The sequence below is a fragment of the Vitis riparia genome, chromosome 14 (genome assembly GCF_004353265.1).
Source record: "Vitis riparia cultivar Riparia Gloire de Montpellier isolate 1030 chromosome 14, EGFV_Vit.rip_1.0, whole genome shotgun sequence".
NCBI lineage: Eukaryota > Viridiplantae > Streptophyta > Magnoliopsida > Vitales > Vitaceae > Vitis > Vitis riparia.
Genome location: NC_048444.1, coordinates 7,925,319 through 7,952,108, shown reverse-complemented (window position 1 = coordinate 7,952,108; position 26,790 = coordinate 7,925,319). Strand labels below are relative to the sequence as shown.

Sequence of the window (26,790 nt, the reverse complement as noted above, 5' to 3'; positions counted from 1 at the left end):
ACATTGAAGAGAAAACATGGAGTTCAACGATATTTTTTTGTCTTGTAATCTCTTTAGTGATTAGAAAAATCTTAGCAAAGAATGTTAAGCTTAAGGTTAAGGTTTCGTTTTGATGTTTCAGAAAATTTGAAGAAAAAATGGGAATTTTTTTTTTTAAAACTCAATGACGAAGATAGATGAAAATTTTGATGAAATGCTTCAGTTTGTTGTTTTATAACAGGGTTTCGCTTTGATGTTTCAGAAAAGTTGAGGAAAATATGGGGAAATTTGGGAAAACTTATTTGCAGTTTGTTATGACATTTTTTTTTCCTTTGTTTTTGTTGGACATCTTTGTTTATCATTCATTACTTCCATAGTCTATTACAATTTTGACTTCTCCCATATTTCATTTGGATTTGTGCTTATTTTGATAGAAAATGTTTTTAGACATACATTCCAGAGACTTTTCTTTTTCTTTTTCTTTTTCTTTTTGGTTAACTGCTTAGGTTCTGGATTATGAAAGATTTTACGGGAAAATATTTTGGTCAAGCTTGTTTAATTGTCGAGAAAATGTGGTTTTTGGAAAAAGAAGCAAGGAAGAAAAAGGAGGGTTGGGTTAGGGTTTTGGGGTTTGAAAATGAAATGACTCTTTTACCCTCACTTGTTAAAAATGACCATTTTGCTCTCGATTACACAAAGAGTGTCAAAGGACAGCTTTGTTGTCCACACTTCTTTCCTTATTTTAACCCACAATTGTTTCCTTATTTCTCCATTTATTATTCTGTACAGTTAGCATACATTATTTGACAGATTATAGTTTACATGTATAGGGCTAGAATCATGCGGGAATTTATTTGTTTTCCATGTATAGCATTCTTGTAAAGTCTATATATAATATACAAAACTCAAGGTCAAGGTATTCGGTCATTCACACAATATTTTGACATGGTATCAGAGCAAGGTTGCTAATTTTTCTTCCCTCAAATTCTTTTCTGTCTTCTCGGTTTCGGAGGTGCCTCTCGTGTCTTTCTGTCAAGTCTGTGTTGATCTGTGCTGCACCCAACCACAACCATTTTTCTCAGTATTTCTGTGGTTGTCGTGGGTCAGTTTTCTTCTGAAATTTTTTTTTGGTCCATTCTTTTGTCTCGGGTTCTATTTATTTTCTATAGATTTCGCACCTGTGTGTGTTAAGTTTACAGGCACAAATTATTCTACCTAGGCCTTTCAGTTTGAACTTTTTCTCAAGGGAAAAGACCTTTGGGGTCATATTGATGGCACGGATATTGAAAAACCATCCACTTTTGACAAATCTCAGGATGTTGGGTCTTCTCCTTCATGGGTTGTGCTTGATGCACGCATCATGTCTTGGCTTCTTGATTCAGTGAAGCCTCATATTGTCACCCACTTGAGCCTCATCGCTCCGCTCAATCTATGTGGGCTTACTTGAAGAAAGTTTATCATCAAGATAACGATGCTTGTCGCTTTCAGTTAGAACATGCGATTGTCATGTTTTAACATGGTAGTCTTTCCATCTAGGACTACTACTCGGCATTTCTGACCCTTTGGCATGAATATGTTGATTTGGTTGCAGCGGATGTTCCTATTGCCGCTTTCTCAACTATTCAGACTATTCACGCGACTACCCGGTGTGATCAGTTTCTTATGAAACTACGTCCGGAATATGAATCTGTCCGCTCGTCTTTATTGAACAGATCTCCTGTTCCCTCTCTTGATATTTGTTTTGGTGAGTTACTTCACGAAGAGCAACGCCTTAGTACTCAAACTATTCTGAAGCAATCTCATGGCAGTTCCAGGACGGCAACTATAGCTTATGCTGCCCAAGGACGCGGACCACCTATGCATTCTAAAAACTTGCAGTGTTTCTGCTGCAAGGAATATAGGCTTATTGCTGCCACTTGTCCTAAGAAGTTTTGTTCTTATTGCAAGAAGAAGGGTCACATTATCAAAGAATGTCGTATTCGCCCTTAGAATCGTCAGACCCAAGCATTTCAGACTTCGGTTATTGTCCCTCTTGTAGCAACTTCTGAAGCACACGACTCTCCTTCAGTTGTGTGTTCTATTCCTGCACCTCCTACACCCCAGAAATGGTGCAACGGATGTTAATTTCAGCATTATCAGCAATGGGGTTCCAAGGTAACAATTCTACTAAACTCTGGTAAGTGGACTCGAGGCCTCTAATCACATGACTAATAATCCCACCGCTTTGTGTAATGTTTCGGCCCTACGCTAGTCAATCTTCCATTCAAACTGCCAATGACAGCTCTTTGCCCATAGTTGTTATCGGCGATGCCTCTTCTAAGTTCACTGATGTGTTTCTTGCTCCTCAGCTTTCCACAAATCTTATTTCTGTTGGCCAATTAGTTGATAACAATTGTGCTGTTAATTTTTCTCGGAATGGTTGTGTTGTGCAGGACCAGGTAACGAAGGAGCCGATTGCGAAAGGACTTAAAGTGGGGCGCTTGTTTCCACTATTTTTACCTATTCCAGATTTTTCTCCACTTTCTTCTATTAAGTCTTTTGCTTGTAATAATGTTTCAGATCTTAGTATGGTGTGGCATCGTCGTTTAGGCCATCCCAATACTCAGATCTTATCTCATGTATTGAACTATGATTTACCTGGTAATAAGGATCGTTCTTCTTTATCTCTTGAGTGTGATTCTTGCAAACTTGGTAAAAATAAAACTCTTCCCTTCCCTTTACATGCAAGTAGAGCATCTCACAGCTTTGATCATATCCATAGTGATGTTTGGGGACCTTCCCCAGTTAGTTCACATGAGAAATTTAAATATTATGTGACTTTCATTGATGATCATAGCAAATTTACTTGGGTTCACTTTCTTCGCTCTAAATCCGAGGTCTTTCGTACTTTCACCGAGTTTTTAGCGTATGTTGACAATCAATTTTCTACTTCTATTAAGATATTACGCACAGATTCTAGTAGTGAGTATTTGTCTACTGAGTTTCAAGCATTCTTGGCTTCTAAGGGTATTATTCATCAACGTTCATGTCCCTCTACTCCTCAACAAAATGGAGTTGCCGAACACAAAAATTGTCATCTCCTAGATGTGGTACATACTCTCTTGTTAGAATATTTTGTTCCATCCATGTTCTGGGTAGAAGCTCTGAAAACTGCTACTCACTTGATTAATCGTTTACCTTCTCAAGTCCTACATATGGAGTCTCCCTATTTCCGCTTATTTGCTAAGCAACCTAATTATGATCACCTTCGTATTTTTGGTTGTGTATGCTTTGTTCATTTACCTCCTCATGAGCGACATAAATTATCTGCTCAATCTGTTCGATGTGCTTTCTTGGGATATAATATGTGTCAAAAGGGATTTGTTTGCTATGATCCTACATTACATCGTACACGTATTTTTAGGAATGTTATTTTCTTTGAAAATCAACATTTCTTTCATGTATTCTCTTTTATTGTGTCATCCTCTTCTACTGTGGTCATCCCCTCCTTTGAGCACCAGTTCTCAGATCTTCATCCAATTAGTTCTCGTTTTCAACAAGGTATTGTGTATACGAGACGCTCCCGCCCACAATCTCTTTCGGTGGCTCACCCGATATCTGATCCTACCATGCTCCAGATTCAGTTAGTTGCAATACTTCCAGCACCTTTAGTACGTCGTTCTCCTCGAGTGTCTGTACCTCCGAATATGAAGAGACCTTTGCCTCTGTAGCTAAAATGACTATTGTTCGTACGATTCTAGCTCTTGTTGCTTCCAGTGATTGGCCACTACATCATATGGATGTAAAAAATGTTTTTCTTCATGGGGATCTTAAAAAGTGTATTTATATGAAGCCACCCCTGGGATTGTTTCCCTCTCCGACTTTACATGTGTGTAAGCTTCGTCGCTCTCTTTATGGTCTCAAACAGGCTCCGAGGGCTTGGTTTGATAAATTTTGCACCACTTTATTACAATTTTCATTCAGGCAGAGCAAGTATAACACTTCCTTATTTCTTCGGAAATCATACATGGGTATTGTTGTTCTTTTGGTTTATGTTGATGATATTGTGATCACTGGTTCCGATTCTGCTTTACTTGGTCAGCTCAAAACTCATCTTTCCGAGTTCTTTCATATGAAAGATCTTGAGTCTCTCACATATTTTCTTGGTCTTGAGGTGCATCATAGTCCCTCTGGTATTTTCCTCAATCAACATAAGTATGCGAGTGACTTGGTGGCTACATCTGGTCTACAAGGGGCTACTTCTGTTGATACTCCCATGGAATTAAATGTTAAGCTTCGCAAAGAGGAGGACGACTTACTTGTTGATCCTAGTTTATACAAGAAGTTGGTGGGTAGCCTTGTTTATCTCACCATTACTAAACCGGACATTTCTTTTGTTGTACAGTAAGTCAACCAGTTCCTTCAGACTCCTCGTCATCTGCATTTGGTTGTTGTCCGTAGGATCATACGCTATGTTCAAGGCACTTCTACTCGTGGCTTGTTCTTTCTTGCAGGCAATTTTACTCGTCTTACTGCTTATAGTGATGTTGATTAGGTTGGTTGTGCGGATACCTGTCACTCCATCATTAGTTGTGTGTTCTTAGGTGATGCATTGATCTGTTAGAAAAGTAAGAAGCAAGACAGAGTCTCTAAATCATCTACGGAATCTGAGTACCGGGCGATGTCTCTTGCTTGTTCTGAAATCATTTGGCTTCGAGGTTTGCTTGCGAACTTAGATTTTTCTGAGACCGATTCTACACCTCTACATGCCAATAATACAAGTGTTATTCAGATCACGGCCAATCCTGTCTATCATGAGCGCACAAAGCATATTGAAATGGACTGTCACTCTATCCGTGAAGCCTTTGGAGCTCGTGTTATCACTCTTCCACATATTTCCACTGACTTACAAATTGTTGATATCTTCACAAGGCTCTCCCTTGTCATCGACATTGCTTGCTAAGTAGCAAATTGATGCTTGTTGATCAACCTGCATCAATTTGAGGGGGGCTGTCAAAGGACAGCTTTGTCGTCCACACTTCTTTCCTTATTTTAGCCCACAATTGTTTCCTTATTTCTCCATTTATTATTCTGTACAGTTAGCATACATTATTTGACATATTATAGTTTACATGTATAGGGCTAGAATCATGCGGGAATTTATTTGCTTTACATGTATAGCATCCTTGTAAAGTCTATATATAGTATACAAAACTCAAGGTCAAGGTATTCGGTCATTCACATAATATTTTGACAAATAGCACATGTCATTCTGTCAAAAAATGTAATGTTGTGCCTCAGAAAATTCACATTGCATGCAATTTTAAAATTTAAAGGATACATCACTCGATTTTGAACTTGATGAAGGCAATGTGCAAAACACGATATAGGTTAGGGAGTAAAGTGTAATAAACCCAAATAAAAATAAAAAATGTTGTAAATAGATGAAAATTTTGTGATCACGGAGCCTCTTATAACAAATCTTTCAAGTATTCATGTAAATTTCACAAGTATTAAAAATGTTCTTGTCAATAGATAGTTTCATTATTCACTTTTAAAAAAAAATCTTTTATTCTTTTTTATAACACACTAACCAAAAAATGAGAAATAAATTTACCCAAAAGTTTTTGCTTAAAGATAAATGAAATGTTGTATCATCTTCTAAGTTTTATTATTAAATTTTTATTTAATTTATATTATGATAAAAAGTTACAAAAACAATTTTTATTAATAATTATATCATAGTATACTATTATATGAGTCTCAGTGGTCCTCACTCAAGCATATATACCTTGATGATACAATTTATGATAATTATATTGGTTTTTAGTTTATTTATATGTATAAGACCATTTTGAAAAATATGCAAGATTGCACAATAGTTAATGAATGGTATCTTTAGACTGAGCTAATTGATTAATTGAAGTCATATTAGGTTAATTAATCATTTAGCATCTTTTTTTCAACCAAACTAAGAGACCAACCCCAAAGTGGGCTTAAATCACTTACATTTAGTAGAAAGCCTATAAATTCCCTTTTAAAGGTCAAGGCTTCAAACTTTTGTTCTCTCTCTTTCAAGTCTAGAGAAAGAACTCTAATTTCCATCCTAGAGTTTTCACCATCTCACTGCCTAGAATTGAGGAGTCATTAGGTAGGGCTTCAGACTCTTGTCACTCCCCCCTTAAGGCTTAAACCCAAAAAGAGAACCCTAACCCTCATCTTATAGAGTTCCACCATCTTAGTGTCTAAACTCAAAGAAGAGTCATTACGTGGAAGATTGTTATGTTTACGAGATCTTTTATGGATTTAAAGCTTTCTATATCAATAGGAATTCATTTGGAAACATTCAGATCTTAGGTATAGATTCACTATCTCTATATCTATGTTTATTATTGATTTTGAATGTCATATTTTCATTATGCTAAGATCTAGAGAGCCTCAAGAATAAACCACATGCACCTTCTTCGAATAGAGTAATTTAGGGTTCTCTACAAGGTATTCTCAAAATAAACACTATGATATTTTATGGATTTTAAACAGTGTGTCCCCTTAGGTGATCGATCCAAAGGACTAGTGATTATTAAATCCATTGCTACAATAATTCTTTAATGGAATTTAACATATGCTCTAGGTTATAGTGTGTTAGTTGATCACATAATAAGATAATTTAAAACTCAAAGATGGTAAAAGTAATCTTGAGAAATTGATAACATTTACCTCATTAGATTATACACATCAATTCATAAGGAGTTTACATATAATAGTTAATAAATTACAGATTTGAATTTTCTATCTGAATTTAATATTATAAGACATTCAAGTATAATTGACTCTCTATTATAAGATGTAGAGTCAGCTTCAAAATTATATTATGAGGGAGTCAATGTTTTCTTATGGGTTTCAATAGCCCCTGCTCAAGCTCATATTCCTTGGTGGTACATTGTTTGAGGGATATTTAGGTTTTTTATTCATATACGTGAATGAGGGTGTTTTAGTAAATATGAAAGGTTGCACAAGATCTTGTAAATAGTTCTTTCATATTAGGCTAATTAATTAATTAGAGTCAAATAGAACTAATTATTTAGTTAAAACCCAATAAGCTAGATTAAGTAATCTAAGCCCAAGATGGGCTTAAATCACTTAAGCTCATAAGCAAGTCTATATAAATCCTCTTAGGGTTTAAGGCTAGACACTTCATTCATTTTATCTTCCAAAGAGAGATTCCTAGCCTCCATCCTCATATAGAGAATTATATTATTCTCAAGTGCCAATATCTAAGAAAAAATAACAATCGAGCAAATCATGAGATTTTTTTATGTATGTACCATTCGCTTCATCGATTAGAACTAATTTAGGAACATTCAAATCAAAGGTAATGTTTTTTAACACTTAGATTTAGAATTTTATTTTATTTTTCTTATGTTATTCAAATCTAGTATCTTTAGGATTATAAATGTATAGGAACATCTATTGTTTCCGCTACTTAGATCTAGTATCCCTAAAATTGTAATGCATCCTAATGATCCAGGACTTGGAATAGAGTTCTCTAAAAATTCTAACAATATTAATCCGATCATAGTTACACATCAAAAGTTGTATGAGTACCTTATATAAGACTATCAAATTTTCATTATTAGGAATTTATGACTATAAAGGTGTCTAATTCATTACTATAAAAGTTCCAATATTTGAAAATGTTTAGCTCCATGTTCATTAGAAATGGAAATCTTAGTGATTATTATAACATTTTCACTAGAAATGGAAATTTTAGTGATTATTACATCGTATTATCAAAACCACATAACATGATCGAGTATACAATGGTGACTGTTCGATGCCACATTTTGTTAATGTTTTGCATAATTTGTAATTAAATTCCAAAAGCGATATCTTTTAGGTGTTTATTAGTTGGTAGCCTTAATGTTGCTGAAAAGATTATTCAATTTGTAGAACGAAATTTGAACTCCACTTTTTGGATTCAGTCGAAATAGCTAGGTGTGGCTATTTTGTTGCATTGCAACTGTTTCATTGTATTTTGATTCTAGTAAAATAAGGCAAGGAGTTTTAAGTTACTTTTTTGGTATGCCTATAAAGGGTTTTAGTGCTTTTGGAAGATTAAAAATATAAAAATTTTCTAATCCCCAACTAAGTTCGGCTAATATTCATCCCGCGGATGGTTAAGCTCGTAAAAGAGCCACCTCCAAAAATAACTCAACCTTTATAATTAAAGACCCGTGAAGAAAGTTCATTAGGTAGAAACAATCTATATTGTTTGTGAGATTTGGATTGTTGAATTAATATAAAATTTGAGTTAATTTGTTCTCGATGAATTAATATGATATTTGAGTTAATTTGTTGTTGGTGGAATTTGTTAATTTGGGCTCGATTAGTTGATAATTTATATGGATTTTGCTCATTTAAATTATTTAATTTGACATGAGATAATTGTGGTGTATTTTAGATGTTATTTTGGGTTTGTATATTGAATTATGTTGATTTTAGTTATGGATTTAGGTTTGTAGGTTTGGATAATAGATATTAAATTTAGGTTTAATGAAATTATTTTAATTTATCAAATTTTAGGCTTGACTAATTGTACTTGTATTTTTGTTATTAATTTGAAAATTTTGGACTAGGGCTTGTAACATTTAAGACATTTTTGTTGGGTTATATTTTCTAATTTTGACCCATTTTAATTGGTGAAATTTATTGGACTAATTTAAAGTTTGAATTTGGACTTGAATATTTGTTTTAAACTTTGAATATTTCTGGATATTTATATTTAGGCTATTTTTGTTTTTGGATGGACCCATTCCACTACTCGCATTGCGATTCTATTGGCTAAGTACGAATTTATGACACATGGAGTATTGAATTTCATGAAAGAAAATGGAATTCGGAAAGCTATAGGAAGACATTAACCTTGTTGTAAGCTTATTAGTGTGCATGTTTTATTTCTCATTACTATTTGATTTTATTTTTATTGGTTTCTATAAATATTTGTTTATATGTATTTACTTATTGTATACAGAATTGAAATCAAACAAACTAGAATAAGAGGAAGAATTTAGTAAGCATATTTTAATAACGAGTCATGCAGCGTTTTATTTTTTATTTTGTTTTTTCTTTAAAAATAAAACAAAAATAAGTGACGACTTTAAGTTTTTTCTAAAAAAAAAAAAATCAATTTTCACCAAATAAAAAGCAAATCTCATCGTTGAATGAGAACACACGTGAAAAATACGGTCCACAACATGTTATTCATATCTTTCACTTCATATTATAATATTTATTTTCCTTTTGCATCATGAGTCTCACAAGGAATTTTAGATGATTTTATTCTTTTTTATTTTCAATTTTTGTTTTAAAAATTATTTTTCACTTTTTTTTAAGAAAATCTTAAAAACATAAAATTAGTATTTTTCACGTTTTTCTTTTTCATAATTCAATTTTAAAAAATCATATTAAAAAAAATTCATGTCTTTTTCTAGAAAAATTAGAGTTTATTTGATAATTATTTTTTAAAATTGTTCTGAATTCTTTAAAAAAAAAAAATGTTTTATGATGTTTTATAAAATAAAACTCTATTTAAAAACCAAAAATGTTTTTAACATGTTTTTAATATTTTTAAATATGTTTTAAAAATGATTTTTATGTTTAATATACTATTTTTAACCATTTTACATGTTTCAATAATTATTTTTTTTAAATAGCTCTTAAAAATAAATAAAAACAATAGAAAACAATAAAAACATGTTATCCGAAAACACTATGTTATCTGAAAACACTTTATTTTTTGTTTTTAGAAAATACTTTTTTTTGTCAAATATATTTTTCTAGTTTTTTGTTATGGAGAATAGAAAATTGTTTTCAAAAAGAGCTTGTAAATTAGCATTACATTAAAAATGGTTGATTGTTAGAAATTTTGTCAAAAGTAATTTAAAGTGCATTACAGTGATTTTATAAAGTATTTTTAGTTTTTTTAATGTTTGAAAATTTTTATTTTTCAAATATTAAAGATGTTAAAAATACTTTAAAAAATTACTATCAAAGTCGAAGAGATAAGCATTGAACCGACTCATCATTTCCGATTCATTCTAAGATTTCTGTATAAGTTGAATACAAATCAAATCCAAATTAAATTTTGTTTGAAAATTTTTCAATCAAAATGGAATCCAAGCTATATCAACCCAATCATGATCCTGCTAAAATGTGGCCCACAATGAAGCAATAAAGGTACAATTTTTTTGGTAGTCATTGTGGCTTTGGACAGCATGAGAGAGACAGCATAGGAGCACATACATGAATCATGATATGTATGTCTTGTCTACTTTAAACATTAAATTGAGTTCTTAATTGGAATAGTGTTAGAAATCAAAAGTTATACAAAATATATTGGTATGACAAAAATTTTATTAAATATTAAAGAATTTATTATATAAGGTAAAATAAAATTTTAAATATTAAATTTTTTTTATGTTATAAATTCTTTAAAGCAAAATTAGTTAAATAAATATAAAAACTTTTATTAAGCTTATAAAAGAGTTTTTTTTTTTTTTTTTTACTTTTCCCAAGTCAATTAAATATTTAAAACATAAAAATAACTATAAGAAATATTTCAAGTTTTTAAATAAACTTTTAGAAAATAACATAGATTTTTTTTTTTCAAAAAAAATATTTTTGTGAGAATTCTTAACAAATAGTTCTTAAACTATGAGCATGTTTGGGAACTATTTTTGAGAACAGTTTTCTATTTTTCAAAACAAAAATATAAAAAATATATTTGATAATAAAAAATTGTTTTATGTTTTTTATTCTTAAGAAGAGAAAATAATGTGTTAAAAATAAAATAAAATACTAAATATAAAAAATTATTTTTAAAATATAATTAAAAATATTAAAAATATGTTAAAAATATTTTAAATTTTTAAACAGACTTTTATCTTACAAAAATTAGAAAAACAAACTTTAAAAAATTACGCTCAAAACTAATTTTTAAAATGGTTTTCGAAAACACTAAGCAGTAACTCCCTTTTTGAAAAAAAACATACTTTAGAAGAAATTTCACGTACAACGGAACCCAAACCTAAACTGCTAATCTAGTTGTTACTTGTTAGGTTGTTTGGGGCAGGCGGGTCACAATCATCCTGAAACCAAACAGCTTTTGCGACACACCGCGTCCACCAAAACAGTCCCAGCCCATTGAAAACGATCCATTTCTCATCATTCACGGCTTCACATACCTCCAATTTCATAGGCCCGCCAGTCAAGGTCCATGGGCCCACCCCGACCTCACCATCAAGCCCAAATAATCCCTCTCATGAGTCTCATCCCCAAAACAACACCATCCCACCTCACCTTGTCACTAACACTTCTAATTTCAAATTTAAAATTACCTACCAGGCTACCAATTAGTTACCTTGCTTAGATACCACGGGCATGACTCATTTCCAGCCCCATATTTATTGTTTTATAATCAGACCCCCATCCCCCTAATTATCCACTAATTTCATAGTCTTCATCACGTGTCTCAGTGCCTAATTTTGTATTAATTAATGGACCGACGCTGGACCCCATATTGGCTGGCATAATAATATTAACGACTTAGAATAAGGACTTTATAGAGTTACGGACAAATCTATTAAAGATTGTTGTGTAGATGACTAGATGGTCCCGTGGTCGGCTTCAAAAGCCATGGGATATATTTGGCTGACATGGTTTTTGTGGCGATCCTAGTGTTTGGTCTGCCTAAGGTTATATTTTAATAAAATTCCCTATTTTTTTATTTTTTATTTTTTTTATGCCTTTTGAACTCAGTCAATAACAAAGAAACAATAGGGAAAAATTTGTACACATTTAGTAATGGTTGTCCTTTTGACATTTATAAGAGTCTATTGGGAAATAATTTTAAAATAATTAAAAACATTTTGATTGTTTGTGGTTCTGAAATTTATTTTTGTACCACACCCAATTTCAAAATTAGTTCTGTCCCTACCATTAAGTCATATATGTTATTTTATGATTTAATAAGTGTTTTTTTAAAATGTTTTTAAAATAATCATTTATCAAGTGTTTCTTCATGAAACATTATAAATGACTTTTTAAATTTTTAAAATTTTGACAAATACTTTTTTTTTCAAAAATACTTTTTAAATTAAAAGTGTTTTTTAAAATTACTACGAAATAGGCTCTTTGAACATGTTTGGTAATGATTTTATGAAACATTTTTAATTTTTTTAACATTTAAAATATTTTTATCATTTAAGTACTAAAAATGTTAGAATTTTTTTTTTTTTTAAAATCACTCCCAAACGCATTCTTTAACTCAATATAATTTCTTCAATTTAGATTGAGTATAATTGTGTGAGAATTAAATTGATATTGATATTTAATAAACAAATTATTTTAGCGTCAAATTGCATAAAACGAACTTAACTTGAACTCACTAATTTAATAATTATACCATTAAAAATTTAATTTTGAATAAATAGGTAAATTCATTATTTCGGTCATATTTGAATTTACTTATTTAATTAAATACCTAAATTTTTACACCAACATAACCGCTCATCAAACTTACTTGATATTAAAACTTACCTTTCACGTACCTCAATTTCAATTTTACTTTATGGAAGAACCCAAAGGAGGAAACAATTTCAAATATATTTTAAAACAAAACCCAAAAATGGTAAAAATGAAAAAAAAAATATTAAGGGTATGTTTGGTAACTACTTTTGAAAACAATTTTTAAGAATAGTTTTTAAAATTTGTTTTCTAATGTTTTACAAAAATAAAAGTTTGTTTGAAACCTAAAATCTTTTAAACTTATTTTTAATAATTTTAAAATGATTTTTATATCTAGTGTTTTATTTTTAATTATTTATTTAATTTAAATAATTCTAAAAAAATAAAAAAAATAATAAAAATAAAAAAACCAACTAAAAAACTGTTATAAAAAATAGTTACCATTTAAAGTTTTAAAAATGTGAAAGCCAACGACCATGAATGCGTGTGAACAAGGCAGCCGGCTTAGAAAAGTCCAAGGAGCACATAATTTAGAAGTAGACCATGAGGGGGGAAAACTGCTTTTTAAAAACAAAAACAAAATTGGTGAGCTAACAACAAATGAATGGATGTATCACGTGGTTGGGAATAAGCCACCTTCTTCCTCTTATTTAATGTTTTTTTTGTTTTTGTGTTCATAATTTCAGCTTTCCAATCTTTGGGAAAACATTACTCTTTTGGCCTTTTATACATCATTACATTCCTTGCCTCACCATTTCTTTGTTGCCCAATAATAACCCTGCCTCGTCAACCATACATTAATTTATTTATAAGATATTTAAATTATTATGTTTTTTTTCTTCTAGAAAATGCTAAATAATAGATTAGTTACAAATAATAAAATCAACTTACAAAACATTTTTTCCCGTGTTTTCGTATTCATTTTTAATGTAAATATTTTTTATCATTTCAAATATTTATATATAAGTTTAAAAAAAAAAAATCATTATTTTTACAAGAAAATAATAAACCTATTTTTGTCTAAATTAGATAAAAAAATATGAAAGATTGAATTTCAAAAATCGGGCTTTAAGCACCCTTTTAATCGACTAACTCTAAATAAAATTTGATTATATTAATATTTTTTCAGGAAATTGTTTTTCATTAGTGTGAGAATAATTAAAATAGGATTTTTGATGTTAGTGATAATAACTAGTAGGTATTAATTGCTTAATTTTTGTTGGAGTATGAATATATTTAGATTGAAACTTTGGGTGAAAGTAATGTATTTTTTTATATATTATATTTTTTAAAAAAATATTTAAGAATAAAACTTATTAGGTGTTTGGTAAACTATTTAATAACTTAATTTAAGTTATTGAAAAAATTAAATATGTTTAATAATATAATTTAAAATAAAAAATAATTAATTTATTTTTAAAGAAAGAAACCATTTAAGTAATACGTAATAAAAACAGACAAAAAAAAAAGAAGTTAAATTTAACATATATTTTAAAGAAATTAATATATTTCTAAAGATAAGAGGGTGTATTAGTTGAAGAAACTTCGAAGGACAGCCGTATCCCAACTGTCCTGCTCCTCTTCAAATCCCATCCTTCCTCAATTTATTGAAAAAGAAGAAAATCAAATTTGGTTTGGGGGGATTTTTTAGGGTTTTCGTAATTTTTTTAAAAAAAAATAATTTCGATTTTTGGGGTTTTTTTAGGGTTTTCGTAAATTAACACAGAGAAATCCGTTGACGTGGACGTGTGTGGACGGCCATGGAGTTGAAGTTGTGAGGAAAAAAAAAACCACAGTAAATTCCTTCAAGTCTTTGATGTGCTTGTTGTCTCAGTCAAGTTGCACATCAAGACCGTAGAATACAGAGACGTTACGCTTTGTGAAGCTTTTTATCTCATAAAGTTTGTCTATAAATTACAGGGCAATCACCTGGAATTGAGGACCAGACGATCTTCTCATTTAGTGTTCTTGCTTTTTGGTAAGGATTAAGGGATTATGATTGTTTGCATTTCCGGGTCTTGAATTTTTGTTGATTTTTTTTTTCTTTTTTTTGTAAGTTTAGTGCCCCGAAATTCCGTGTATTGATGCTTGTTTTGGAATAATTTTGGGTATTGGGAACTGGGTTTTCTGAATTTTGGTGTTTGGTTTTGGGTTTGATTATCTTATTTGGTTTGATCTGAAAAAGGCCCCAAATTTTGGATGGGAATCTGTTGAAGAACTCAATTGATTTTGGTTGATTGCCTTGTTTCTTCACGGTTTCCAAGTTGATTTGGAGCCACTTTTATGGGAGATTTGTCTCTTTAATGGTTCTCCAGGAAATGGGTCTCTTGAGTTTGGCTGTTTCGGTTATTGAGTTAAGTTAGTTTGGCTGTTCGTGGTGTTTGAGTTTCTACCCTTCTAATCTGAAGAAGCCAAAGGCTCCTTAAGTTAAATAGCAAAAACCCAAACCCAGATAGATCCTCATCTTATACAAGGTCCAATTCAAAGTTGTTCTTGGTTTTTAGTAGTTGTACTTAGAAATTCTGTAAAATATTGGGAATTTTCAATTCCAAAACTATAATATTTTTGGTCTTGATGCTAATTGTTAGCTTTGTGTACAGATCTTCTTATATTAAATCCCAGAAGTTGGAGCTGCTTGTGAATATTTCAGATTTGGAATCTTTGTGTGGATAATTTAGCTGTTAAAAGATGACGATTGAAAGCATTGCACCGGTGAAGGAGAAGTCACGAAAGAACAAAAGGGTAGTTGTTGATGAGAAGGCCCCTTTATTACCCAGTAAACATGAGGAAGAAGGTGGGTTTGAAGAGTTTAATGGGGCTTCATTCACTGGAGCCGTGTTTAATTTATCAACAACAATTGTTGGTGCTGGAATCATGGCTTTGCCTGCAACCATGAAAGTGCTGGGTCTTGGTGTTGGAATTGCTATGATTATCTTTATGGCATTCTTAACGGAGGCTTCAATTGAGATGTTGCTTAGATTTAGTCGGGCAGGAAAGTCATCTTCTTATGGAAGTCTTATGGGAGATGCCTTTGGAAAATATGGGAAGATGTTGTTGCAGATATCTGTTATGGTTAACAACATCGGTGTACTTATTGTATATATGATTATTATTGGTATGATTTCATTTTAGAATACCCATTATCTAGATTTCTCATTCAATTTTCATTTGTATTTATTGTCAACTCTTTGATCTGCGAAAATTTTCACACTTCTTAGTCTTACAGTACATAAAGCTCTAAAATTGCTTATAATTTCCTTGAAGGTGATGTGCTTTCTGGAACATCTTCAACTGAAGTTCATCATGCTGGTGTGCTGGAAGGGTGGTTTGGAGTACACTGGTGGAATGGGCGAACCTTTGTTCTTCTTGTCACAACCCTTGCTGTGTTTTCTCCATTAGCATGCTTTAAGCGCATCGGTTAGTGTCTTTTGAACAGCAAGATTTGCAAGCTTGTATTTCATTGGAAATAATTGCTTTATTGCTTTATCACTTGCGAATTACTCCATCTTATACTTTCAGTTTGAAATATAGCTTTTAATTGGTTTAAGAACTTTTAGTTATAATGACCATGCTTGATTGTTAGAATAATATTGGAAATTCATACTACCTGTTGAAAATATTGAATTCTGGCCTTTTCATGAGTTTTCATGTGATTTGATCTTTCATACATGTGATGGATGACCGTTAATAGATCATATTGGTTAATTCCCTTCTCAACCTTCACTATATTTTCAGCTGATTCGAGATTTGTTCCCTCAGTAATTATCATTAAGTATTTATTTGACATTGGATTGATATGATTACTTGTGTCAGATAGCTGATAGACAAAACAAGAATGCAAGACTTTAATGTCTTTATTGTTCACTTTGTGGCTCTTTTAAATTTTCATTCATTCCTTTTTTTTTTTTAAATATAATTTTTGTAGTTCTAAAAACCTTATATCTAGCAACAATCACTGTGCAATGTTTTAGATTGTTTAATTCAAGAAATGCTGGTGAAGTTGTATGGTTTTCCGCCCCTGAGCTAATGAATGGCTTTCTTATGGTTGCAGATTCATTGAGTTTCACTTCTGGTTTGTCTGTTGGATTGGCAGTAGCATTTCTTGTTATCACTGTGGGAATCGCAGTTATCAAGCTGATTAGTGGAGGCATTTCAATGCCCAGATTGCTTCCTGATGTTACTGATTTGACATCATTTTGGAAACTTTTCACTGTTGTCCCTATTCTTGTCACAGCATACATCTGCCACTACAATGGTAAGTAAGCTAATTATTTTCGTTTTATGAGGCTTATATTGAGAGATAACCTGCTAAAGCCTCCTTTTGTCTAGACTAGTTGGCTAGCAACATGCTGAAATCAGGTTGCCTTTAACTCAACTTGATTGCAAAAAATACAAATGGCTTTGGCTTGGTTAGGCAGCTGAATCTGGTAAACAAAATATACTATATATTGTTTAAATTAATCATATTCTGAAATAATCTATTATTACAGGTTATTGAAAAATTATTGGTTCAAGTATACGACATGTGTACTCTGGTGTGCTTTTTTTGATAGGTGCTGCTAATACATCTTTTTTGCTTGTTTATCCAAAAAAAAAAAAAAAAAATTTGTTCAAGGACTTCCTCTTTATAACCAAGTTGATCTTTTATTGGTTTCAGCCCGATATGTGCCAGGAACTAGGAACCAATTGTGCTAGAAAGTAATGTTTACTATCAGATTTTAGCATTATATGCAGATAGAGCCAATCAAATGAACTTTTTGAGTTCACCCCAAATTTGCAATGCTCAAAAAAGTTAAAGAAAATTAAACTGTGATCATTGGGTTGGAAATTCTGATTCTCAAGGACAAGACTTTGGGCCAAGTCTTTTTCAGAAAATTGATTCTAAATTCTTAGCACAATCTTTCTCATCTTTTGTATTTGTGCTGATGGGATACCCAGGACTGACCTTTCTGAGCTCTTCAAAATTTTGCAGTTCATACAATAGACAATGAACTTGAAGACTCCACACAGATAAAATCTGTTGTGCAAACTTCACTTGCCCTCTGCTCAAGTGTATACATAATGATAAGCTTCTTTGGATTCCTCCTGTTTGGTGATGGAACTCTTGATGATGTGCTTGCTAACTTCGACACTAACCTTGGCATTCCCTATAGCTCCCTGCTGAATGATGCCGTTCGTGTTAGCTATGCTGGTCATCTGATGCTTGTCTTTCCCATTGTCTTCTATCCATTGCGGCTTAACTTGGATGGCCTCCTCTTTCCCTCAGCAAGGCCCTTGGTTTTGGACAACTTGAGGTTTGCGTTGATCACTATTGGGCTCATTACTACCATCTTCCTGGGTGCAAATTTCATTCCAAGCATCTGGGATGCTTTCCAGTTCACTGGAGCCACTGCTGCAGTTTGCATTGGCTTTATTTTTCCAGCTGCTATTACTCTTAGGTGAGTTTCCTTTTGTCACTCCAATTAGCTGGAAATTCATTTATTATCCTTTTCTTTGTAATTTTGAAATTAGAAAATCATAGTTTTTACAAAAGAGCCTGGTTTAGCCCAAAAATTAGTGTCAACATCTTCAGGTTGTGTAAGATAAATATTTGTTAGCTTTGAATATGTGTGGTAAAACACCTATCAAATAATGTGTGGTAAAATAAGACTATCCATTAGATGGGAGATGGGCATAGGTAGTCCTATTGTTGCATGTGATGCTTCTCTCAATTCTCTTCGGCTTTTGTTTAGACCATGGGAAGTATTAGAGAGAGAAAAAAAAAATAGAAGAGGAATCTTGAATTTTCTTATTGTTTTACTATGGAAAATATGACAGAAAATAAATAAAATATGGTGATACTTAAAAACTTATACAATTCCATATTCTTTGTTCTCTATATAGAAGCATAATAAATTTGGAGAGGCATAAATTATTTTCATTGAGTTCATGATTATTTTTTATTTTCCTTCACATTTTATTTTCTTGCTTCTTGCCTCCTTGTTTTCTTTTCTCATACTTTAATATGGGCCTTATCATTAGGAGCCCTTATACATGCCCATTTTTCACACTGGCAGAGGCAGTTGCATTTTTTCAAGTTTCATGTACTGAATGTTGAATGTTTGCATTACTACTGCTGACCACTTACAGATCAACACCTTTCAAGTGAAGTAGAAAAGTGAACTTTTCTAGCATATGTGCCTTTAGTTCAGAGTCCTGGTTCTTTTTATTTTATTTTATTTTATTTTGTGTTAAAAATTTTGGACCCTTATGTTTTGATTGTTTCACTGGAGAATAGGGTAACCCATTTCCTTTTTACTATGGTGAGGCAATAACAATGAAAGTAGCTAAAAATAGAAACCACTATGGTGAATGGGCGATCAACACCCCTTTTCATGTTGAACAAAATAATAATTTCCCACAAAAATCTTAAATAAAATTTCCAGCATATCCCTAAAAGGAATCTTTTGCCCAAGGATCAATTCCAAATCATGGCTAAAAATATAAAAATGATGAGTTGCATGTTCATATACTTCCAACCAAATTTTTCTAAAATGAATTGATTCCAAGATTAAAAGCCTCTAAACCCTTCTAGGACCTGTCTTTTTTTTTTTTTCCTTTTACTTTGAATTTTTGAAAACTAAAGTGTAATTAGTTTGATGAAAGTTTATGGTCTCTTTTGACACTAGGGTAGAATGATATTTTTATTGTTATTATTGTTCCGTCTGCATTTGGTTTATCAAATAAAAAATTGCAGTATTTTGAATATTTTCCCCATGGGAGGAAGTGTAAGTGAAAAAATTGAATGTATCATGAAAAAGTTCTGCGTGTAACATGCCAAACCAGCTTTAAACATTCTGCTTTGACATGGTTTCCATATCAATGGAAGAAGTTTAACATCTTGCAATAGTATGTCTATATTCTATTTGTAGCTCACATGCTTGGACTAGGATCTGCATTGCCCCAATTGTTATGTGCATGGTTTTTGTAAGCTGTCCTGGTTAGTATTGTGTTTTTAGTCTTGGATTTCAAATCTGGTCTCCCCATGCTAAAATTTTAAGTCCTTTGTTAAATAATCTTCAACGATAAAATTATTTTGTTTGACTGTTCAGCACGTGATCAATTATTTTTTACTGATTTTTCAGGGATCGTCACAGCATAGCAACAAAGAAAGACAAGATCTTGGCCAGTTTCATGATTGCTCTTGCCGTGTTCTCAAATCTGGTGGCCATATATAGTGATGCCTATGCTTTGTTCAAGAAGAATTCATCACGGCGTGAATGATTTTTCTCGTGGCTATCCTTCACTTATGAGTCACATGTGCAAGAAGGCACCAGAATAGCAGGATCATTTAGAGTCCCAACCATAAAATCAGGGGTCGCTAGAAGTTTGATGAGTTCAATTTAAATGTTATGAACACTGCTCAATGTATGAAAGTTGAGTTGCTTTATTCAGCAAGTGTATGGAGATGTGTGTTTGGACCCTTTTTCCCTCTCGGTATGTGTACATACTATCGTATGGCATTGTGCTTGATATTGTGTGAAAATATAAAAATGTATATCTTAGATTTGTCACACACTATCTTCTATTTTTGGTTTCTGTTGTTCATTTCTTTCCTTTTTTACTGATGGTATGATGGGAGTTCAAGTTGTAGGACTTGCAGCTGGTACCATGTGGTGCACCCTGAGTTATGGTATTAATGTATGTAGACGAGGATGTGCCATCTCAAGTCAAGTATTGATACTGGGTTGATGATACATATGCAATAATAGCCTGCACAGTTCCTCCAACCCGGGTTGTAGTTTTGTTTCTGTTTATTTTTAAGTTTCTTCAGTCTTTCATGCATGATCACACCTGCATTTTGCTCTTATAGAACCGGTAACCCTATATGAGGCTTAAAATTGCTGATACAGGCAATTATATATGAATCACAAGTTTGTTTGTTTCGTCTGCCACATGATGATAATGTAAGTTGTACAGCTAAGTACCGGTAGCATTTGGCATATCGTGCAGACAAATCAACTTTAGGCAGCCATAATCACATTTAAATATTTTGGATTCGCTCACAATAATGATTTGGAGGGAAAGAAATCAGAGCGGCCATTGGCTGGATGGAGTCAGGAATACGTCATAAACCAAAGGTATCAGCATAATTGTTTGGTTTCACCCACCGTCACTGATTGACAGGGAGGAATTGTGGGATTGAATCAAAAGCAAGCAACATGTTTATGAAAGACAGTAGGTGCACCAAACAGATTTGCAAGTCGTTATATCGCTCCATCTGCAGCTTTGGTCAATTGCATTTAACTTACAAGTTCAAAATACATTGCCGTCAATACCAGTGAGTCACACTGAGAGCAGCAGCAACCCAATTAGTTAGCTCGAAGGGAATAATGTTACAAGGCCTTGACTTTTGGGGAAAGGCTCCAAACAATACATAGTACACGGTTAAGTTGCTAAAACCACCACTATTCTGTGATAACTATTTACAAAGCAGCTCTCTAAGCCGTCCTCTGTAGAATCCATCAAGATACATGTGTAAGAAATCAGATTATCAAGGCTATGGGTTGCCTATACAGGTCACGAAAGGCACCAGCCTTCTGTAATCTCTCCTCCTCCCGAGTGCACAGTTATCAAGCACTCGCCCAAGGATCAGGCGCGTGTTCTGCAAAGCCAACTCTCTAGGTGACATACCTGATTCAGTTGCACTCCCTTGTGCAGTTACTGACGAACCTGCCCCAAACCCTGATCCCATCGCATACTGTAGTGGCCCACTCCGAGCCTTAAAAGAGGTCTGAGGAGCAAGCATCTTCTCATCTGCCCCCCCAAGCCCATTCTCAATTGACCCAGGCTCGTGTTGGGATCCTGTCAATGAGCTGCAGCTTTGCAGAAGGGCTTCCAACACACTCAGTGCCTCCCAACACAAAGTGCTCTCTACTAACTGGGACACAATTGCATACATGTGTGGGCTCTGAGCGGCATCCATGGGAGTATGTTGGAGCAATGCCTTGAGCATGAGCAGTATCACACGCTGATACTCAACTGGTCCTTTCTCTAAAAGCCGCAGAAGGTGCCCAAAGGCTAGAGCTGAGTGCTTTGGGAACCATTCATTGCATAATAGTGGAGAGACACACGCAAGAAGGTTGTCAATACCTTTGATCTCACCACGGGAATAAGCCATAAACACAGCTGCTAGTTCATCCATTGATTTTGCTCGACACCATAGTGAGATGTTGGCAGCAACAAAGCATGCTTTTTGGTACTGCTGTTGGAGTGGTGAAGTGGGCCCCACAACAGGATCCTTGCTGAGCTGCAAGCATAGCCAGGGAAGTAGACCTGTAATGTGCATCAGAAGTCGAGTTTCTGCATCCCCAAATATAGAGTCACATGAGTGCACTGTGATCCGCGAAAGAACCTCAATAGAGACACCATGGCTAACAGTTGACATGAGCCCTTTGAGCACAAGAGGCTGCACTCCCTCAAACACCGGCACCTTCCCACCAGATGGTAGCAGCTCAATGGTATTCCTTGATTCAATTCGTTGGAAGTCTGCAATATCACTCACACTTGTATCGAGCTCATCTCGGGGCATGCTAGAGAGGAGCACATTTTCTATAGTTCTGTCCCGAAATGATAAACGATCGATCACACGGGAGAAGAGCTCAAGCACCTGGCAGTAAACATGTACAAAATCTGTGTGCATCATGGCTATGCAACCCCAAAAAAGTTGGGGGTACAGTATCACCTTTTCTGGCTCCATGTTCTCAACCATCACTTGCAACGTCAACAGAATTTCCATAATGAACCCCAAAACAGCCGGTACTGGATTCCCTAAGCACCTGTGGAGGCACCGGAGGAGTGATACACAAGTATCACTTGTGACACTAGGTCTCAATGCCCTATAGATCTGGTGTGAGCGACAGGCAAGGTGTCTTGATGTGCACTCCATGGCCCATTTGAGGGCCTCAGCCCCCCAAGTCTCCCGCAGATCTCCTTGGAAGAAGATTGCATCCACCATGCTCTGAACCAGAGCAGACAAGAGAGCTGCACTAGGAAGATCAGTTCTTACAACTGTGGGATCTTCATTCTCCCACATCATGCACCCTCGTTTTGATTGGACATACTTGATCAGGCTAACAACCTGCTGCTTGTTCTCTCCATCACTGTTTTCAACCTCATACAACTCCAAATGCCGCCCAGCAAGTGAGTATAACAGATTAACAAGCAGGTGCTGGCAGTGCTCTAATACAATATCCTCCGAACTATCCATTGAAACAAATGTGACATGAAAGAGCAGAGGCAAGTGCTCCCGGAAATCTTCATCATTCTCATACGCAATTTCGGCAAGTAGAATCAATGCAATGTCTGCTTGAGTGAGTGAGTGTAGCTGATGCCCTTGCAAGGCTGACTGAAGTTCTTTGGCATTAACACCATGCATTCCAACACCACCATGCAACCCATCTTCACCAGAGTTTGGAGTGTCAATAACATAGTCCCCACTGTCCCGGGAAACATGGCGGCTCCTCAAGCTCCCTGTTGAACTTCGAACACCCATTAATGGTCCTGACATATTTACTAGAGCGGGAATGAGTTGGCCTGACCGCCCAGCAGTTACAGGAACAATGTTCATCTCAGGAGGCATTGGACTTAATGGCCCCGAGACACTTCGCCCTTGCACAGCTGCTGTTCTCCAGCTCAAGCTCCCACTGGCATTTCTGAGTGGACCATCAAGAGATCCCCGTACAAGTAATGGTGACATGTGTGGTTGGCTGTCCACAACAGATGCAATTTGGGCTGCTACAGGCCCCTGAGAGAATTCCAACACAAAGTTTCCACTGGTGTCACCCTTGTTTGCACTAGGCCTGAGTGGTTCCACACTTTCCTCAAGCATCCGCTGAGCCAATTGGTAAACCAGATGATCAATTGTGCGTTGTGGACAAATCCGTGCTAGGTATAAGCTTACCCGTTTGGCAACCGAGAAGTATGTAGCAAATGCACCACTTATTTCGGCAGATGCATTAGAATCACAATCTTCAATCCCTTTTGTGATCAAGAAATCTAGAACAGGACTAATGTTCCTTGGCTTGCTAGCAATCGTGCTCCAAAGCTTCTCAATTTCATCAGGGAATTGGTCCCCATGCCGCCATGTCACATAGTAAAGGCTTTTTAATAGCCTCTCACTCCAGCCAGAGTCCTTGAGTTTCCAGAAATTGAGATTCTCGATCCATGGAGCCATGCATGTTAATACCTGATGCTGTGCAATTATATCAACAGCATCAAGTTGCCTCTGCATGATTTCCTCACAAAGAAGCTGGCTCAGCTCGGGATGATCCTTGGCAAGTTTGCAGGAGAGTTTGTATTGAAACTGTTGATAGGAGTCAGGGAGATTACCGACAACAGCAGCTCGATAGCTTCCTGAGCCCTCACCACCATCCTCAGCCCACTCGCGGACCGAGAGTGTCTCAAGCATCTGAAGGGCATCATCACGGATTTGCCTATTTGGGTCTACCACCTTGTATAGGATAAGGCTCAGGAGTCTCTGAATTTCACATTTTGGAATTTCCTGGCGCATATAGACTTCAGCCAGCACACTGAAGTAGCCATCAGCTATCGCAGCATCAGAATAGTAGCACTGAAGAAAATATGAAGCTAATTACTCCCTGAGCATGATAAGTATTACAAAAGTTGAAAATTAATGACAGGAAGAAGATACCAAGCAAACAAAGTAGCAGTCATCATTATACAAAACCATGCACGTTCCACACATCAATGCAGTTACTTGAGAATGGTGTTTAGACAACAGGAAGCAATAGAGCTCAAGTATGTGACAACTGTAGATTGGCATTAACAGAACAAGGGCTCTAACCATGAAATCCAAAAACAAAAGGATAGGTAAGATCACATCTTGGTTTATACAACTAACATCCCAAATGCAACAAAAAATCTTGTGAACTTCAACCTTTCTGACTGTCACTACTCCTAGTGCACAAATAATCATCCCATCAAATTACTGGTCATGAATCAGACCCACACTGACTAAAAAGCCGTTGCAAAAATGAGAAAATAAGGATAAAAATACCTGATCAATGCAAGCAGGAAACAGGTCCAAATTCGTAAGAAGCAGATTCTTCAATGCCATCTTTGCTAAGGAGACACGAAGATGGCCACCTCTATGCCTATCACGTCCAGCTGCTCCTCGTGCACCTTCTCCTGTGTATTTGGAATAAGATGGAGTCCTTGGATCAGCTGGTGAATAACCAAAAGGTGCCCTAGGTGCAGGTTCATTAAACAAACTATTGATCCAAGATATCACTCGTCCACTCATTTTTCTTGCATTGTCATCAAAACAAGGTCCATATAATAGCGAAGACATAGCATTCATGGAGGCCCATTGGATTGCCTCAACTTGCTCGCTCACTTCTTTGTCAAATGAAAGTTTGTCTACAGAATCCTTTGATCGACTATGCTGAGAGGATTTATATCTTTCAACTTCACGACGATAATCACTGACACCATCTTGGACCCAAGTACTCCCTGTGTCATCACACCAAGAGAGAAGAAGATCAAACAGTCTCTTTCTGGTTCTAAGATCAAATTTCTCTGACTTTGAATCAACAAATTCAGGGGCTAATGATCTTAAAACAGAAGCCAGTGCATAACGGAGAGGTTGGATTTCTTGAAAGTTCTCAGGGGGCGCTGTTAGGATCTGTCTGGTTGTTTCTTCAATGAACTTCACATAATGGAGACGGAAAATTGGTTTACGACCTAGCATGCCAGGCCAGATATTCTCAGAAACTGTGCGGTATATATTTGCTATGTGGACTCGGAGTTCTTCCCGACGAGCTTTTTGACTCTGCATCCAAAAGATGTGATATATTCTGTAATTTCTCTCAACCGAATCAAAATATGGGAATCCAAGGAACAACATCATATTAGAGCACCAAGAGCTTAAGCTCCTCAGCCAGCTGACTGGCCTTTGAAGAATTTGGAATCAACTCAGAGTGGATCTCAGGTTGAGAACCTATGGCAAAATACTCTCAAACCAGGATGGATTATATTTGAGGACAAGGTTCCTGGTCTTATAGCATGAAAAAGAAAATTCTAGTTGCCGGTGCTTTTAACAATGTCATGTCAGACTTTAAAGATGCCAAGTCAGATGCAAAATTAATGCCTACCATGAAATCAGGCTATGCATCTGATTCCATCAAGAGCAAAATGACACATTCTATAATTTTGTATGATGAATAAAAGATACATTCAGAATCTGCACATGGTAACAAAGCATACTTACTGTGATGAGTATCGTTTTTCAGACAGCATTTTTTTGGTGTAAATCGTAAGTGTTGGTCTCCTTTGGTGTCATAGTTGACCTTGTTGGTTAGCCTTCATTGCCTACATAAGCTCCTTACTTTCGGGCTTCATATCCAACAAAGGAGTTTGATATTAGAAGCCCTGGTTTTGGACTGATATAATTCAGCCTTGGGGCCAAGAAAAAATCAAATCTCTTTACCCAAAGAACAGCTAGAACAACTATATAGGTTTATGAGTCAAACATACCGCTTTTCTAATCCTTCTTCCTCATCCTATAAAGCTCAAAGAGGTCATTTTTAAACTGATAACAGTGCCACCTTGAGAATTTCTATCCGTTGGATCATATATTCAAGGGCAACTGATCATGTCACTAGTACATCAAGTTAGTTTTCCGCTTATGTCACTTGTTCAGGGAAAAAGTTAAGATTATTAATGGATCTTTTTCTTTTGTTGTTGGAAAGGGTTCTATTACTATTTCTGAACACCTGGTCCTAAATTCAGCAGTGCATGTTCCTCAACTAGCTTGTAATTTTCTTCCAATCAGTAAATTGACAAAAGATCTTAATGGTGTGGCTAAATTTTTTCCCAACAATTGTGAATTTCAAAACCTTAGTACAAGGAACAAGATTCACAGTGCTAGAGAGGTAAATGGACTCTATTACTTCGAGGAGGATCTAAATGTTTCCAAATGTTTCTCTCAAGCTACTCACGTTTGTACTTCTTTGCTTTGTGAGGATGAAATTAAATTGTGGCATCTTAAGTTAGGACACCCAAGTTCTTCATATCTGAAAGCTTATCACCCAACTTCATTCAAGAATAAAAAGGTTGTTAATTTTCAATGTGAAGTGTGTGAATTGTCCAAACATCATTATGCTCATTTTCCTATCCAAACCTATAAACAATCTCAACCCTTTCGTAGTGCTAGAGAGGTAAATGGACTATATTACTTTGAGGAGGATCTAAATGTTTCCAAATGTTTCTCTCAGGCTATTCATATCGGTACTTCTTTGCTTTGTG

The 26,790-nt window shown here is 34.6% G+C and overlaps 2 protein-coding genes across 2 annotated transcripts in view; one reads left to right on the top strand and one right to left on the bottom strand.

The window, feature by feature from the left end:
• Positions 1–14,253: 14,253 nt before the first annotated feature.
• LOC117930077 (amino acid transporter AVT6A-like) lies at positions 14,254–20,070 on the top strand. The gene is made up of 6 exons (XM_034850524.1): positions 14,254–14,461; positions 15,084–15,598; positions 15,748–15,900; positions 16,535–16,738; positions 17,456–17,921; positions 19,608–20,070. Exons 2-6 carry the CDS (start codon positions 15,172–15,174, stop codon positions 19,744–19,746), a joined length of 1,389 nt encoding a protein of 462 aa, XP_034706415.1. The 5' UTR covers positions 14,254–14,461; positions 15,084–15,171; the 3' UTR covers positions 19,747–20,070.
• A 516-nt stretch (positions 20,071–20,586) lies between these two features.
• Positions 20,587–26,790, bottom strand: part of LOC117930117 (protein furry homolog-like) — a 33,227-nt gene continuing 27,023 nt past the window's right edge. Inside the window, exons 13-14 of the mRNA XM_034850584.1 lie at positions 24,542–25,315; positions 20,587–24,094 (exon numbers count right to left, since the gene is read on the bottom strand). Coding sequence (XP_034706475.1) covers positions 21,023–24,094; positions 24,542–25,315 — 3,846 coding nt within the window. The 3' untranslated portion in view covers positions 20,587–21,022. The remainder of the gene's footprint in view (positions 24,095–24,541; positions 25,316–26,790) is intronic.